Source organism: Natrix helvetica (assembly GCF_964273705.1).
Source record: "Natrix helvetica genome assembly, chromosome: Z".
Classification (NCBI taxonomy): domain Eukaryota; kingdom Metazoa; phylum Chordata; class Lepidosauria; order Squamata; family Natricidae; genus Natrix; species Natrix helvetica.
In genome coordinates, this window is record NC_138554.1 from 142397582 (window position 1) to 142413538 (window position 15957).

General features: G+C 48.1%; 2 protein-coding genes across 2 annotated transcripts in view; one reads left to right on the forward strand and one right to left on the reverse strand.

Moving 5' to 3' along the window:
• LOC309401629 (uncharacterized protein) overlaps positions 1-15957 on the forward strand; it is a gene marked incomplete at its 3' end in the record, with an annotated part of 207395 nt that overhangs the window by 188093 nt on the left and 3345 nt on the right. The window lies entirely within an intron of this gene.
• LOC309381817 (neoverrucotoxin subunit alpha-like) lies at positions 4276-9788 on the reverse strand (the record flags this gene model as incomplete). Its single annotated transcript, XM_081933101.1, has 3 exons — positions 4276-6671; positions 7783-7915; positions 9756-9788. 3 exons carry the CDS (start codon positions 9786-9788, stop codon positions 4276-4278), a joined length of 2562 nt encoding a protein of 853 aa, XP_081789227.1.

Consider the following 15957-nt stretch of genomic DNA (forward strand, 5'->3'; position numbering starts at 1 on the left):
CACACAGAGAGAGAGAGAGAGAGAGAGAGAGAGAGAGAGAGAGAGAGAGAGAGAGAGAGAGAGAGAGAGAGAGAGAGAGAGAGAGAGAGAGAGAGATTCTCTGTGTGGAAGACTGTCCCTTACTGGGGTGGAACTTGTTAACCAAACTCCAGGCGACCGTGACCTTCAAGGATGGGGAAATCATAATGAAACTGCGCATGAAACCTCATGGAGGCTGGTGGCTTTGTCAGTTGTCAAAATAGACCAGGTGCCCGTAGCAGTCAGGCAGGCTGGGAAACCCTGGGTCTGGGCACACGGGGGACCAGGAAAGGCAGTGTTCATACAACCGGTGTCAATCCCTTTAAAACCAGGAAGCCCAATTGCAAACCTTGGACAATATGACATACGGAGAGAGGCAAGATGAGGACCAGAGACGGTGGTGAAGACCTTCCTTCAGTGGGGGTTGATTAGACCCATTTCCTCACCTTGGAAGACTCCTGTCCCACCGGTCAAGAGGGCAGATGGCTTCTTGAGGTCTGGGACCGATCTCCGCTGGGTGAATATGAATACCACCACCTTGCATGCCGCCCTCCCTAATCCTTACACATCGTTGGGCCAAATCAACCCACAGGATGCTTAGTTCACCGTACTTGACTTGAAAGAGGCTTTCTTTGACATCCTTCCGGCTGAGGAGTCACAGGCCACTTTAGCTTTTCAATGGAGGGACACTGAGATAGGGGTCACCTCCCAGCATACCCGGACCCGACGGCCGCAGGGATTCAAAAGCAGCCCAACCATTTTTGGACAGTGTTTGGCAGCTCATTTATATAAGCCTGAGTGGGTGAGAGAGTATTCCCTGTTTCAATATGTGGGTGATTTGTTGCCCCAAGCACCAGAGGACAATGTCTGCAGGGGACTGTGGCCTTGTTATATTGGCTGGGGACCTGTGGCTGCGGTGTGTCGGCTGAAAAGGCACAGAGGTGAAATTTCTGGGTTATGGTGTTTCACAAGGGCAACAGACTTTATTGGCCCCCAGAAGGGAAGCAATCTGTAGGATGAAACTACCTGAAAACAGATGGCAGTTGGGAGGATTTCCGGGGATGGCTGGCTTTTGAACCCCTAATTTTGGCCTCGTGGCCAAACCTCTTTATGTTGCGAAATCGAGGAGAAATGACCGGGAGGTATTTGAATGGACACGGGAGTGCCCGAATGCTTTTGATGACATTAAGCAGGAGCTCACAAGACCTCCTGCCCTGGGACTGCCAAACCCATCCAAGTCCTTCACATTGTTTGCCCATGGGAGAAAAGGCATTGCTGCTGGGGTCCTAACTCAAAAATTACCATGTTTTCTGGAGTATAAGACGCACAAAGATTTTGAAGAGGCAATTTTTTAAAAAAAGTTTTGCACTCTGTAGATCTCCCGAAAATAACCCGTTTCCCCCCCCCCCCAAAAAGGGCATGAATAGCCTTTAGGAGGCTTGTAGAGTGCTCCTGTAGAGTCCCCCCAAAATGAGCAAAAAACAGCCCAGTTTGCTTGAAAATCTTTTGTCAAAGAAAGGGCATGAATAGCCTTTAGGAGGCTTATAGAGTGCTCCTGGGGCTGGGGTGGTGGTGGAAATTGAGCAAACACCTGGCCCATTTGTCGCTCATTTCTGACCTCATTTTTGCCCTCCCTAGCCCCCAGGAGGCCTCCTAAAGTCTATGCACGGCCATTTTGGTGAAGGGGGTGGGGTTTCGGGAAGCAAGAAATACTGGACTTAGTTTATAAGACACACCCAGATTTTCATACTCTTTTTTGAGGGAAAAAGGTGCATCTTATAGTCCGAAAAATATGGTAGGTTCCTGGCCGGTGGCAGACAGGCTAAATATCAGACTATTTCATTGGATGCACCGGCAGTAACTTTAGAAGTTGGTCATACTTTAAATCCAGCTACCCTACTGCCACAGGTGGGCTCAGAAGTACAACATGATTATGTGGAGGTCACAGATTCGGTCTATTCAAGCCGATCTGATTTATCAGATGAACCACTAGAAAATGCAGATTGCGAGTGTTTCATTGGTGGCAGTAGTTTTGTCCCGAATGGTCTCCGCAAGGCTGGTTATTCAGGGGTCACACCCTGGGAGGTAGTTGAATCCGGACCCCTCCCCCCAAGCACAACTGGCTTAAGTCAATATCAAGGGCCCCCCAGTTGGCCAAAGGGAAGAGGGTTGATGCCTACACAGACAGTAAATATGCATTTGGAGCTTTACATGCGCAGGGGGCTCTTTGGAAAGAAAGGGGGATGCTCACTGCCTGGGCTGGATGGGGGGGGGCAATCAAACATGGGTCCCAGATCATAGAATTGCTGGAAGACAAGGGGAGAGATGGCCTGTTTTGCATTGGTTTCTTTCCTGGCCTTTTTATCCTCAATCACGTGACCCCCAGGCAGCACAGGTGCCCGAGATACGTTTCACTTTCACTTTCCTGCTGATTGGATGTGTTCGCTTTCTCAGTGCCTGGGATTGGGAAGTGGAGAGGAGGGGGAGGCGTGTGGAGGAGGTTGGGGATCCAGTTACGGTTGCAGGTGGTCCTCAGCAGAGGTGGCATTCTGCCGGTTCACTCCGGTTTGGGCAAACCTGTAGAGGCTCCGCCCACCTACCCAGACGCTCTGCGCATGTGGATGTGGGAGTGCGAACTCCCGATTCCGAACCGGTAGTGAAGGCAAGAGAATTTCATGGCTGGTCCCCAGGCAGGGGATGCACTCAGGGAGAACAAGCAGAGCAGAAAATTTGCCGATTGTTAGATTTGGAAAATCTCAGAACTGGAAGGGTCTCTTGAGGCCATCTAGTCCAGCCCCTGCTCAGATCAATTGCCCACACTGGATCCTCACAGATCTTCTCTGGGTCTTCTCTAGGTCTTCTCAAGGTCAACGTGTCTCCTGTTCTCCAAACTCTTTTAAGGTTAGGAACCTGTTCTAAGAGTTGAACTACCTTCAAAAACCAATCAACGCAATTGGCATCTGCCTTTCTGGGACATGGATGCCCACCTGATTGGGCAAATCTGCTCTCTGTTTGGGGGAGGGGAATCTCCTGGCCTCAAAATCCTACAGATCCACTGCCCGAGTTACCAAATTTGCGGATGATAGTAAACTGGCAGGAATAGCCAACACCCTAGAAGACAGGCCTGGAGGAGGCATATTGACCATCTCTGGGGATGCTGGGGACACTCTACCCTAAAACAAAAGGGGGACAAACCATTACGGTACGGCCTGGAGGAGGCATATTGACCATCTCTGGGGATGCTGGGGACACTCTACCCTAAAACAAAAGGGGGACAAACCATTACGGTACGGTCTGGAGGAGGCATATTGACCATCTCTGGGGACGCTGGGGACACTCTACCCTAAAACAAAAGGGGGACAAACCAGCACTAACAATTGCAGGCCCTACCTCAAACTCAGAACGTTCAGAAGGTTCGGAAAACCAAAACAGAAACACACTGACACTAATCTCAAGCCCACAGCAGGCACGCACACACTCACCCAAAGAAGCAAGCATCCAGCAAAAGGTTCTCAGGGACCAGTCCCAGTGGAGTCGGCCACGCCCCATAGCGAGTTGTAGACCATTCCTCTGGTCGACTCCGGAGAGGCAGCAGACCTGACTGTTCAGGCCACCGCTGGTCAATCAAACGAACCACGCAGGTCGGGTCGCACACTCCAAAGACCCACCTACTTGAGCGAGTAGGGAAGTTAAGCATGATGATTGGTCAGCGCTCCTTCCAGGAGGGGAGGGGTGTTATGTAGGTAAAAAAGAGTAACATACGTAACATTCCCCCCATTGGTCCAATTTCCAAATGGGAAACAGCTCCCTTTCAAAGAGGGAGCTACCAGGAAGGCAGCTGCTTTTTTCCTCGTGTATCTGACTGAAAATAAAGAGCTGTTTTGGCTATTGACGCGACCTGCATCTTCCCGCAGCCCACTCTTTAACAAATTGGAGGGGGGCTAAGAAGGGCCACCCCCTCCTCACTGCCCTCAAGGCTGACCCATCTGATCCTTTCCCCCCATGACACCCTCCTTTCTATGCAGCCCTTCAATTCTTGGGACCCTGCAATTTGGGGGTTTCAGGAACAGGGGGCGTTGATGTCAGAAGTGGCTGGCAGCTCCCCATAGCCAGCTCCGTGCTTGAAGGGACCCTGTTCTCTTGGACTTCTCAGGAACCCCCCCTGCCCCATGGCTCTTCTCCCTGAGTGGGGAGCGGGGGACTTTGGGGGGGTCTTCCTGTCTAACCCCCTGCTCAAGCAGGAACCGCTATATCATTTCACACAAGTAGCTTCTGATGGTTTACCACGTAGGCTGTGACTTCAGACATCCTGCTTCCAGCTTTGCTTCTCTGGGGGGTTTCATGAATGAGTTTGAATCTGAAATTGTCTTCCCACTGGACACCCAGAATATAATTGATCATCGCGTTGATCAGATTGGTTTTCCCATACCCTGAAGCTCCCATCACCAGGATCACTTTGTTGGGCACTTCCTGGTTCTCCTTTCCAAGCTGGTACAAGAGAGAAGAGGTGGAGGCATCTGAGGGGACTTTCTCCAGAGGAAGGGCAAAGACTAAGGGCTGTCTTTCCTCCACCAGGGAGCTTTTCTGAAGGAACTGGCGAGCTATGTTGTCTGCATCTTCTTCCTCCAGTGATGTGGAGACCTCCACCTCCTCACTGGGGACACTCAGAGCTCCACTGTCACACACGGCCGACACCCGTATTCTGAATGCTGTCTGGGGCTGCAAACCTTCAATAGGGTAAAACTCTGCTTTTCTCCCAGTCCTTTTTTCAGTCCATTGGTCCTTCCGAACTCCAGCCTCCACTGTTCTGTACTCCACTTTGTACTCCTTGACCACAACTCCTGAGGCAACGATGCTGGGACTCATCCAGGCCACAGAGATGACAGAAGATGCCGCAATGACCATTCTCAATTTCTCAGGAGGGCTGGTGGGAAGGGTCTTTATGGGCGGGCTCAGGTCACTGGATTTACTATGGCCTACGTTGCAACAAGCAGCATACTTGAACTGGTACTCTGTGTCTGGAGGCAGATCTTTCAGCAGGAACATCTCCCTGGCATCCTCTGTCCTCACAGTATTCCATTTTTCTTCCCCTGCAACCTTGTACTCTACCACATAGTTGGAGATTGTAGCCTTTCCATATTCAGCTGGCTGAAACTTCAGCTGAATGCTGTCATGTCTGAGTTCACTGATCAGGAAAAGGAGAGGTTTTGAAGGTAACTCAAAGTTCTTGCTGACTAGCTCTCCATCTTCGTAAAGGTATATTGAGGGTCCTAGAATGTCCACATCTGGGAGTGAGGCCACAACAAAGCGGACCTTCTCATTGGGTTGGTTGATACTGAAATAGTCCTTGATGGATTTGGCAGCTTGGCGAGCATTGCGGGTCCACTTTTTGTCCTCAAACCAGGCCATGTCTTCCTCCTGCCCAAGAGTGGATCTTGTGGCCTTAGCTGATTCTTGCAAGAATTGCTCCTGAAGCCAGTCCTGTAAGCTCAATAGAAATGGCTCCTTTTTATATAAAGAGGTGAATATAAAGGAAACCACATATCCATTCTGGGGGTCTAGAACTATTTCTTCCAGCTTGTTCTGAGTTGAGATAACTTCTATATTATTTAGAATAATCAGATAAGATTTGATAAAGTTAATTTCTCTTTTTTTGGTGTTTAGAAATTCACAGAGTCTTTGGCTGTTGAAGGGTGACTGTTTGACGGACATCAAGAGGTCCCCTAGAGTCCCTTCCTCCTTTCCTCCTCCCCGGATGCAAGGCAACATTCTGGCCAGCTGTTTCTGGAAAATCTGCCTATGTTGCTTGCACAGATTTTTGAACTGCTGGATCTTCTTCTTGATCTCAGGGAAGGTCTCAGCAATGGGATTCTTGGCTAGATCATTGCTTTGCATCTGGATTTCATTGAGTTCCTCCAAGATCCTTTCAGCATCAAAGATCAACATTAGGCTGATTTCACGGACTATCTTAGCAGCTCTGGTGTCCAGCTTGGTCAGCGGGTAGAGCCAGACCCTCATAGGCACAGCCTTCTCCCCATGTTCCCCTAACAATTTTGGTAGAGTTTCATAAGCTGTGATGGCATCTTGCAAAGTCACTGGATTTTTCTCCAAAGAAAAGTCTCCGTGGAACTTGCAACTAAAGCGCAGAGCATTCTCTTTCTCCTCCTCAGTTAATTTGACCTCTGCTTCTCCCGTGATGGATATCAGCTTCTTGACTGTAAGCTGTAGACTTCCTTGAATATTTTTCACCATTTCTGTTGAAGAAACTTCTCGGTCAAAGACGAAGAAAGCCTGGGCTCCGTAGAGGATGGCGGTGACCACATGGGTGGCTGTGCCCTGCTCAAAGACGGCTGGATAAGAGACATTCTGGATTCCCAGGTGGCTCATTGTCAGCTGTTCATACTTGGTGGTGGTTTTGTACTGGACGGTGACTCTGGCCTGTTTCTTGGACTTCTTGGTGTCATGAAGATACTTGGCTGACCCTCCCACTTCAACCAGCCCTCCAAGGAAACTGGCCTTGAGGGAGGCTGAGATGTCCAGGGCGGAGGCCTTGTCATCAATGCTGTCAGATGCAAAGATTTCTGATTCTGTCTTGGGCTGAGGTTTGATGGTCAGGTCCTTCTGAAGAGAACTGTAATCCCAAAGGGTGACTCCTGCATGGAACAGAAGAAAACAGAGACATGAATTGAACACCATCTTCCAAAACACCTATAGCTGGACAGAGGACCTCCAGCAAAATGGGACAAAGGAGACATCACTTCCCTTAGAAGGTTCCTTCATTTGTTTTGTCCATTCATCCCCATAAAAGCTTCCCATTTTGCAAAATACAGCAAAGTCAAAAGGCCTTTGACAGAGTAGAGAGGAATGGGAATTGCTCTGCACATCTTGCTCTCGTGGCCTATCTCCAACTCCCTGGAGAAACCATGTCTTTCATCAGGGTTTCAGAGTCTTCTTGTCAGCCTCTGTTTCGCAATTGCTTTCGGATGCCATTGAAACGGGGGGGGGGGAGCATGGCATTTGGGAAGGGAAGTTTTAAGTACAGGAGAGATTGAACATAGGGAGTTTTGTTCTCACCATCTACTGCTCATGTTGGAGATAGTGGATGAGCCCACCAAGGCCAACTGTCCTGTATACCAACCTGATGATGTTTTTTGAAGATAGATCCTACATGACACCTGAGGGATTTTCACATTGGACAAGGGATGAGGGTTACCAGGAGGAAGGGGTTGGGTTACATATTGATATCTATGATTATGCGCGCTTTTGCCTCAGATCTTGCTTTGCTTAGCTGCTATCGTTTCATAACCAGTAAAAGTACTCTTAATTCTGAAAACATGGAGTTAAGTGCTTTCTTTCTTCGTTACTGAGGGAGGCTGCCGTGACACTTCTTCTCTGTTCAGACCTGCCCCCCCCCCATCTGAGAAAAGCACCAGGACCACAACCTGACAATTGCACCCCTCACTTCAGCCATATGTATGGATTCTCCTTTTTTAAACCATTTTCCAAATCTTTCACTGACTTTGGTTTGGAAACCTACCCTCTGATTGGTAGTCAAAGCCAGTCCTGCTGTGTGCCTTGCCCACAGCAGTGTTGGTGGGACAGATACGCATTCCTAACCAGAAGGTTTTACTTAGTTAGCTGCTACTAGCAGGCCATGTGCCCAGGAACTCAACTCTGTCCCTGGGCTGAGCCTGTGCACCTCTGGCAGTGCCCATCTCCCTCCCTCCTTCCCTCCCGAGACCCATCAACTTCTCCAGCTCCTACCTGGGATGAGGGCATCCTTGTGACAGTCGTAAAGCATCCCCAGCTGGAAGGGGCGGCCCAGTGCTGGGGTCTCAAGGGCATCTTCTCTCTGGACCATGCTTGGATCCTGCGTGTCGCTGACTCTTCTACTGACCTGCAAGAGACAAGAACCATCCATAGGAGGCCGTGACTGACCGATGTCTCTATGAGTTGTGCTGGGGACACTGCATACTCCTTCTTGAAGCCCCTCCCCCAGGTTTCTCCCCACTGCCTCCAATACTGAAAACAGTTCCAAGAAAGGGCTATTGGGTTCATGGCCCAAAGACCATCCCTGTAAAGAGTTTGGAGAAGGGGATTGGGCCGCCAGTCCAAATGAAGTCAGAGATACTGACACTGAATGTGGTTTCGTGTAAATGAATATCTTGATGGTCAATAAGAGTGGCAAACAGGAGAATCGTTCGGTAAATCAACACAGCAGGAACATTAGGAGGTAAATCTCAGAGAGATCTTTTGGGCACCGGGGCCCAGTTTCGTGGAAGACAATTTTTCCATGGACCGGGGAAGAGGGGGTAGGAGGAGAAAAGGTGGGATTCAGCAGGTTCTGACCAGTCTGGAAACTGGTAGCAGAAATTTTGGGTAGTTCAGAGAACCAGTAAATACCACCTCTGACTGGCCCTGCCCCCATCTGCTTGGGAGAAAATGGGGATTTTGTAGTATTCTTCCCCTGCCATGCCCACCAAGCCATGCCCACAGAACCGGTAGTAAAAAAATTTGAATCCCACCATTGAGGAGGATGGTTTCACACGCTACGTACTTCCCACAAACGCTCAGATGAAACTTTGCTCCCAGTTGCTAATAGGCTGCGGACCAGTATCGATACACAGCCGGGGGCTGGGGACCACTGTCATACAGGACACACTGGGCATAAAGACAGGAAACTCCCCTTGTCCTGTCCTCACTACACGTTAGTCTGTGTGCAGCTCGACATGCAGCTAAACCCACCTATCCTCCAATAAAACAGACCAGGTGTGTAGATCTGAATGCTTTATTGGAAGAACAGGATAGGGTGAAAATGAGAAAAATAGGGATACATAGAATAAGAACCAAGTACAAGATAGACAGGATTGAGTTACTGCTGAACATAACAATTAATAAACACAAGGAATTTAAATCTCACCAGGGATGCTCTGGGTGTGGGATGTGGGTTTGTCCTTGGATGATCACGTGCCACAGATTAAGATGGATTCTTCTTTCTGCCTCTGCCTTCTCCAAATGCTAAAGGAAATGCATGGCTTCCCAGCATGCACTTGGTTTGAGAGTGTGGACTGACAGGTAAAATGGGTTGGATCAGCTTCAAACAATATACTTGGTATTTTGTCTCTCTGGCCACTAGATGGGGATAGAGAGCAACAACAGTATATAAAGATCGTATGTTAGAGCATATTGTCCCCATGGCCACTAGATGGGGCTAGAGAGCAACAACATTGTATAAAAGTTATATGTTGGGGCATGACACCTGCTTTTCACTCAAGGCAACCAATCGTAGCTCAGATTGCCTTATGCAGTAGCCCGCTCACTGTCAGTGTTCCAAATATCATGCAGAATTAAATCAGAGTCCAAGGCAGAGCTATCCTTAAAGTTCCAATTTAATAAGACAGACATGTTGGCACATCTGTGGAAATCCCAATTCTGAAAACTTCCTGGGATTTCACCCCGTTGAAAGTTCATGATCTTATCCCCACACCCATAAATCCATCACATGGTCCAATCTTCTTCAGCCACGCTGGCATTTAGTTCCGCTCAGGTGCAGAGGTGCGGAGACAAAAGATGACCTTGGGCTTCTAGAAAAGAATGACAACAACACATCCCACAATTCTACTCCTTTCTATTTCCCCCTCCCAACTACTACACTAATGAAACAACACAGTGAAATAAAAGAGAGTGTGGCAGGCCAAAGATCCTAAAAGGGATATAACTGCAGGGCTGACACTCACTTTACTCCAGAGCTCCCCGATCTCTGTTGGCATGGGTCATGCAGGCACCAGAGATACCATGTTGTGTCGCCAGGAGCACAACTCCCCAATAGCGTTAGCATTGTGTCATGCCAGCGCTAGTGATGATATGAGAGTTGTGCGGGCTCTAGAATCGCTGGGAGCGCACACTCCCCCCTCTGGTGCTAGTATCATGGCATCGCATGGGCCCCATCATTGTGCCTGTACCCACTCACACGAGGGTCACAGCTAAGAGGATCAAAGGCCTGGAGACTAAAACATATCAAAAACAGTTGGAGGATTTGGGTTTGGCCAGTCTAGAGAAAAGAAGGACTAGGAGGGACATAGCAGTCTTCCAGGATTTGAGGGGCTGCCCCAGAGAAGAGGGGGTCCACTTGTTTCCCAAAGCACCCAAAGGCAGGACGAGAAACAATGGATGGAAACTCATCCAGGAGAGAAGCAACCTGGAATGCAGGAGACACTTCCTAACAGGGAGGACAATTAACCAGTGGAACAGCTGGCTACCAGAAGTTCCGTCACTGGAGATTTTTAAGAAGAAGAGACTGGACAGTTCTTTGTCTGAACTAGAAGACCGCCAAGGTCCCTTCCGTTATTCTGTAGTTCTGTAAGTCTCTCCTGCCTGAGCAGGGTCCCTCTATTCTGATTGATCCATGCAGTTCCTCTCTTCACCAGGAGAGGGCGAGGCAAGCTTGGGACTCTGCTTCTCCATAGGGAAAAGGCTGCCCCAGTTTTGGTGTTCAGGGTTGGGGGGGGGGCTGGAGAAGGGAGTTCCTCCCTCCCCTAAAATCAAGGCTCCCCACTGAGCATCCCTTAATATTTTTTATTGGGGGGAATAACTCCCCTCCTAAAGAATGCACACACGCACAAACACGTACACACCTGCAAACATCTACCTTTCCCCTTCCTGGATGGGATGCCCCCTTCAGCCAAGCCCCCACCCCGTCCCACCCTGTCCCCTGTCGGCCCACAAGAGGCTTTCAAGGAAGAAGGAAGGAGAGCGAAGCCCCAATTCCTACCATTCTCCTCTCACCACCACCACCCCACCCTTGCACGGAGGGCAAACCCTGATCCCTCCAGGGGTCTTCCAACAGTTCCTGGGGGAGGACTTGGGGGGAAGTGGGAGATGGAATTGGGAGTCCTAAGGGTATATGGGGGGGGGGCTTTAGGTCTCCCTTCCCTGCTCCCTGATTCTAGGTCTGCCTGGACAGAACTCCTCAGAAACTTCAGAAAAGGAGCAAGCCCCCTCCCCAAATGACCTGGAATAATCCCCCCCCAACAACACAGGTGCTTCTGTGTCACCCTTGTTGCTAAGTCACCTGCTGTTCTCTCCCCCTCCGTTACCTTTCCAACAAGGAAGATGTTGATCCTGTTCGTATTCAGCCTCTCCCATTCCTAAAGTTAGGATCTCAGCTGCTCATCTCTTCCGCCCTCCTTTTTCCCTTCTCTGCTTGCCTTTCCTCAAGGAGGGTCTCAGCTCTCCCACCCACCCATTAGCATCACCCAGAAAGGAAGGACTGCTCGCCCGCAGGTCAAAGGGGCAGCTCTTTAGCCTGCTTCCCACCAGAGGCCCAGAAGAAGCCCTTCCCTCAACCAACTCTGCTCGTCTGCCCCTAACCTGGGGGTCTCATGCTTTTGGGGAGGGGTCTCACCTGTTTGGAAGGATTGGGAATCCCCGGCGGAGGGTAGATCTGCTCCTGCTGCTCGATCTCTCCGTCCTTTTAACTGCTGGCGATGGGAACGGAGCCCAATGGTTCAAAAGCTGTGGGAAGCCGCCAAACATTCTTGGCTGCAAGATGGCATCGCTCAAAGTCTTCTGGGGTTTCCTTTCATCCATCTGCATATCCATCCATCAATCCCTCATGATCTCCTGAGGAGCGGTCAGTTGCAGAATACTGTCTGGGGAGGAAGGAGTGTGAAATTACACTGTCCACGAAGTGTGCCTGTGTGTGTGTATGTGAGAGAGAGAGTGAGTGAGCCGAAGAGTACTTAGAAATTGTCAGGATGACAAATAGCAACCAAAATTAAATCAGAGTCTGAGCCAAATTATTCCTCAAAGTTCCAATTATATATATATATATGCATTTGTGCTGATAAATAAATAAAGGGAGACTAGTATAGATCTATTTAAAGCTATTTAGCTCTCATCAGCTAGCCATAGTCTTACTGGGATTCGAACCTGGGCTGTTTTTACATGTTAGGCAGTTGTATTAGCCTCTAAGCCACAAGCTCTCCTCCCTTATCAGCTGAGTCAAGGAAATAGTTATGTGTTATGTCATAGCACCTGGTATAGCCAAATATGGGAGGGAAAGGCAAAAGGGAAGCAGTATGCTCCCTCCCATATTTGGACATACCAGGTGCTTTGACATAACACACACACACACACACACACACACACACACATGTCGTATTTGTACTGATAAATAAATAAATAAAGGGAGACTTAGACATACCAGGGGTTGTAACACACATACATACATACATACATACATACATACATACATACATACATACATACATACATACATATATATATATATATATATATATATATATATATATATATAACTTTGAGTCTGTCTTGACTCCTGGATTATTTCCTGCAGTTTTCTTGGCAAAATATTTGGAAGTGGTTTGCCATTGGCTCCTTTCTAGGACTGAGGTAGAATAACCAGTCCAAGGTCATCCAGCTGGTGTCAGCCCTGAAGCTGATTTGGCAGAGGCCATTTTGAGGCTTCAGTGTTGCCCCGCTGGAGCTGAAGGATAGGGAGGGGGGAATAGAGTTAGCTGGTTTTGTAGCCTAAACAAAACACTTTCTCCTGGGAACCAAGGACATTCTCGCACCTGGTTAGAGAGAGGAGGAGTTACCAGGCAACTGGACAGCACCTTGATTGGACCATGTGACTGATTGTTTGGGGAATGGGAAAAACGTTTAATTACTGTATTTTTCAGAGTATAAGACACATCTTTTTCCCTCAAAAAAAGGGTCTTATACACTGAATACAGCATTTTTGGCCTACCGAAACCCCGCCCCCTTTGCAAAAATGGATGTGCAGAGAGTTTGGGAGGCTTGCAAATCCTGATGACTGGGGAGGGCAAAAAAGAGCAAAAAATGGGCCATCTCCCCCTGCCCAGTGGTGGGTTCCGGACCCCAGCGTAGCCGGTTGCTGTGCACAGGGCTGGGCATCCTAGATGGGCACGCACGCTGCACACAAATGCGCATGCCATCACCCTGTGACACCCAGCTGCTCGGCAGAGGTCGCACAGGCACTGCACAATGTGCGCGCATGCGCAATGGGCCGGTCGCATTATAAACAGTCATGGAACGCAGGCAGGTGGGTGGGCCAAACAAGTTACCCTATTGGTATGGTGGCTGCTGCTCCTGGTTACTACTGGTACGGACGTACCAGGCGGTACCTCTTGGAACCCACCACTGCCCCCACCCCCAGGAACACTCTAAGAGCCCCCCAAAGCTAGGCATGCCCCCCTTTTTTTGCTAAAAACCGAGGCCTGCAGAGAACAAAAACATTTTTTTAAAATTTACCTCTTCAAAATTATGCGGCCTCTTATACTCCCGTGTGTCTTATAGTCCAAAAAATACGGTAGGTGAAAAACGTGGGAACCTTCAAAGTCTTTTTTCACCAGAACTGGGCCAATGTGATACACCCAATAAAAGTATTCTTTGAGGAAAGCACCTGCCTCGGAGTTTTGCCTGCTGTGGGTGTATGACTTGGAATCCTGACAGCCGGCTTCGGACCTAAACTGGAACTACAACCTCTGAGTTCCTGGACTGGTGCTTTAACCACTAGACCAAACTGGTTCTCTCAAGAATAAAAGCTTCAGAGTCAAAAAAGAACATGTCAAACTGGGTAGTCAGCTTTTCCAGCTTTGAGGACGTTCAGGGTCCAAGCTCTCGGAGAAGGTCCCAAAAAGAGCAAATATCTAATTTTATGGACTCCTCAAGGCTGACCCCTTCCTCTGGCTGCCCCATGGCTGGGAAACATGTTTATCCCGCAGAGGTAGCACCTGTTTGCTGACCCCTGGGTCAAGCCATCTTCCTAGCATAACATCCAGCTCTGATTTCGCTTTCCAGGATCAGCGGAGATTTCTCAGAAATGCTTCAGCTGAACGGGAGATTTCACTTTCGTTTTCAACTTTCCCTTTCTGGGTTCCCCTCAGGGGAGGAGAGAGGCAGGTGCTCCGGCTGACCTTGGAAAGAAACAAGGACGGAGACACATGAAGGCTGACAGAGGAGTCCAAATACAGAGTAGGCCAAAGGTGACTCAAAAACAGGAGCTGGGAGATGGACCTCGGAGTTCATGGGGACGATCCCTTAAACACAAACCAGCCATAAAAGCCAAGACGATCTTTGGTTGTATCAAGAGAGGCATAGAACCAAGACCAAATTGCTTCTTGTTCTACCCTCAGGTGCTTTGGAGAATAGTTTGACTCCCTCTTCTTTGTGGCAACCCCTGAGATATTGGAACACTGCTATCATGTCTCCCCTAGTCCTTCTTTCTCTTAAGCTAAACATACCCAGTTCCTGCAACCGTTCTTCATATTTTTTAGTCTTCAGTCCCCTAATCCTCTTTGTTGCTCTTCTCTGCACTCTTTCTAGAGTCTCTACATCTTTTTTACATCGTGGGGACCAGAACTGAATGCCGTATTCCAAGTGTGGCCTTACCAAGGCATTATAAAGTGGTATTAACCCTTCATGTGATCTTGATTCTATCCCTCTGTTTTTATGTAGCCTAGAACTGTGTTGGCTTTTTTGGCAGCTGCTGCACACTGCTGGCTCATATTTAAATGGTTGTCCACTAGGACTCCAAGATCCCTTTCACAGTTACTACTACTGAGCAAGGTACCACCTATACTGTACCTGTGCATTGCATTTTTGTTGCCTAAATGTAGAACCTTACTCTTTTCACCATTGAATTTCATTTTATTAGATAGTGCCCAGTGTTCAAGTTTGTCAAGATCCTTCTGTATCTTTAGCCTATCTTCTGGAGTGTTGGCTATTCCTGCCAGCTTGGTGTCATCTGCAAATTTGATGAGTTCCCCATTTATTCCCTCATCCAAATCATTGATGAAGATGTTGAAGAGTACTGGGCCTAAAACAGAGCCTTGGGGTACTCCACTGCATACTTCCCTCCATGTAGATGCAGTTCCATTGAGGACTACACGTTGAGTGCGGTTGGTCAGCCAGTTACGAATCCATCTGGTGGTGATGCTGTCTAACCCACAATTTCTGGCTTTATATTATCCTACACCCTAGAGATCTTCTGGAGCCTCTCTTTTTATGTGGTCCACTTGGATTTGGAACATTTGATTCTTACTTTTTGTCTTGGAGCTGTATAGGAAGACTAACTTTCACTTCTGGGCTTGTTGCCTCACGATCTCTCCCAGCTGTGCATTCCACAGACGCCATTTCTTCTGTGTAAGACTTACAGCTATCTCTGAACTTAACATGGGTCCTAAAAAGCCACCACCTGGCAAGGCGTCCTCGGCCCCGACATCTTCCACGTCTAGCCCGATTACTCAACACACACAAATGGCTTCATTTTTACAACCTAAAACAATTGAAGAGAGTTCAAAGGATTTATCTGTTGCCCAAATGTTTATTTCCCTATACTATTATGAAGGGACAAGACGAACTGAAAAAACAACTGGCAGACTTAAATGATCAACTCAGAGAAACGCAACAACAAGCAACACAAAATAAACAGAGAATAGGTGTACTGGAGGAAGAGACGACTGGGCTGAGGGAGGATGTTAAGATTGTCCAGAAGGGGAATAGAGAATTTAAAAATCATATGATAAAAATGGAATTTGAAAGAATGTCTTTTTTCCTTAGATTTCAAAACCTACCAGAGACAGAAAATGAAGACCTTAAGGAGATTATGACCACAATTTTAGCAGAATATATTAAAAGAGATAAACAACAGCTATGGTGGGATATTGATTTGATTTATAGGATCAACTCAGCATACGCTAGAACACACAATGTTCCAAGGGAAATACATGTTAAATTTCTTAGAAAGACTACAAGAGATGAGGTCTTAGGAGCTCAAAGGGTGGGACTATTAAAATATAAAGACAAAGAAATAACCATTCTTAAACAAATTCCGAAGAAAGTAAAAGATAAGAGGAAGAAATATTCCTCTTTATCAAAGAAATTATATGATAA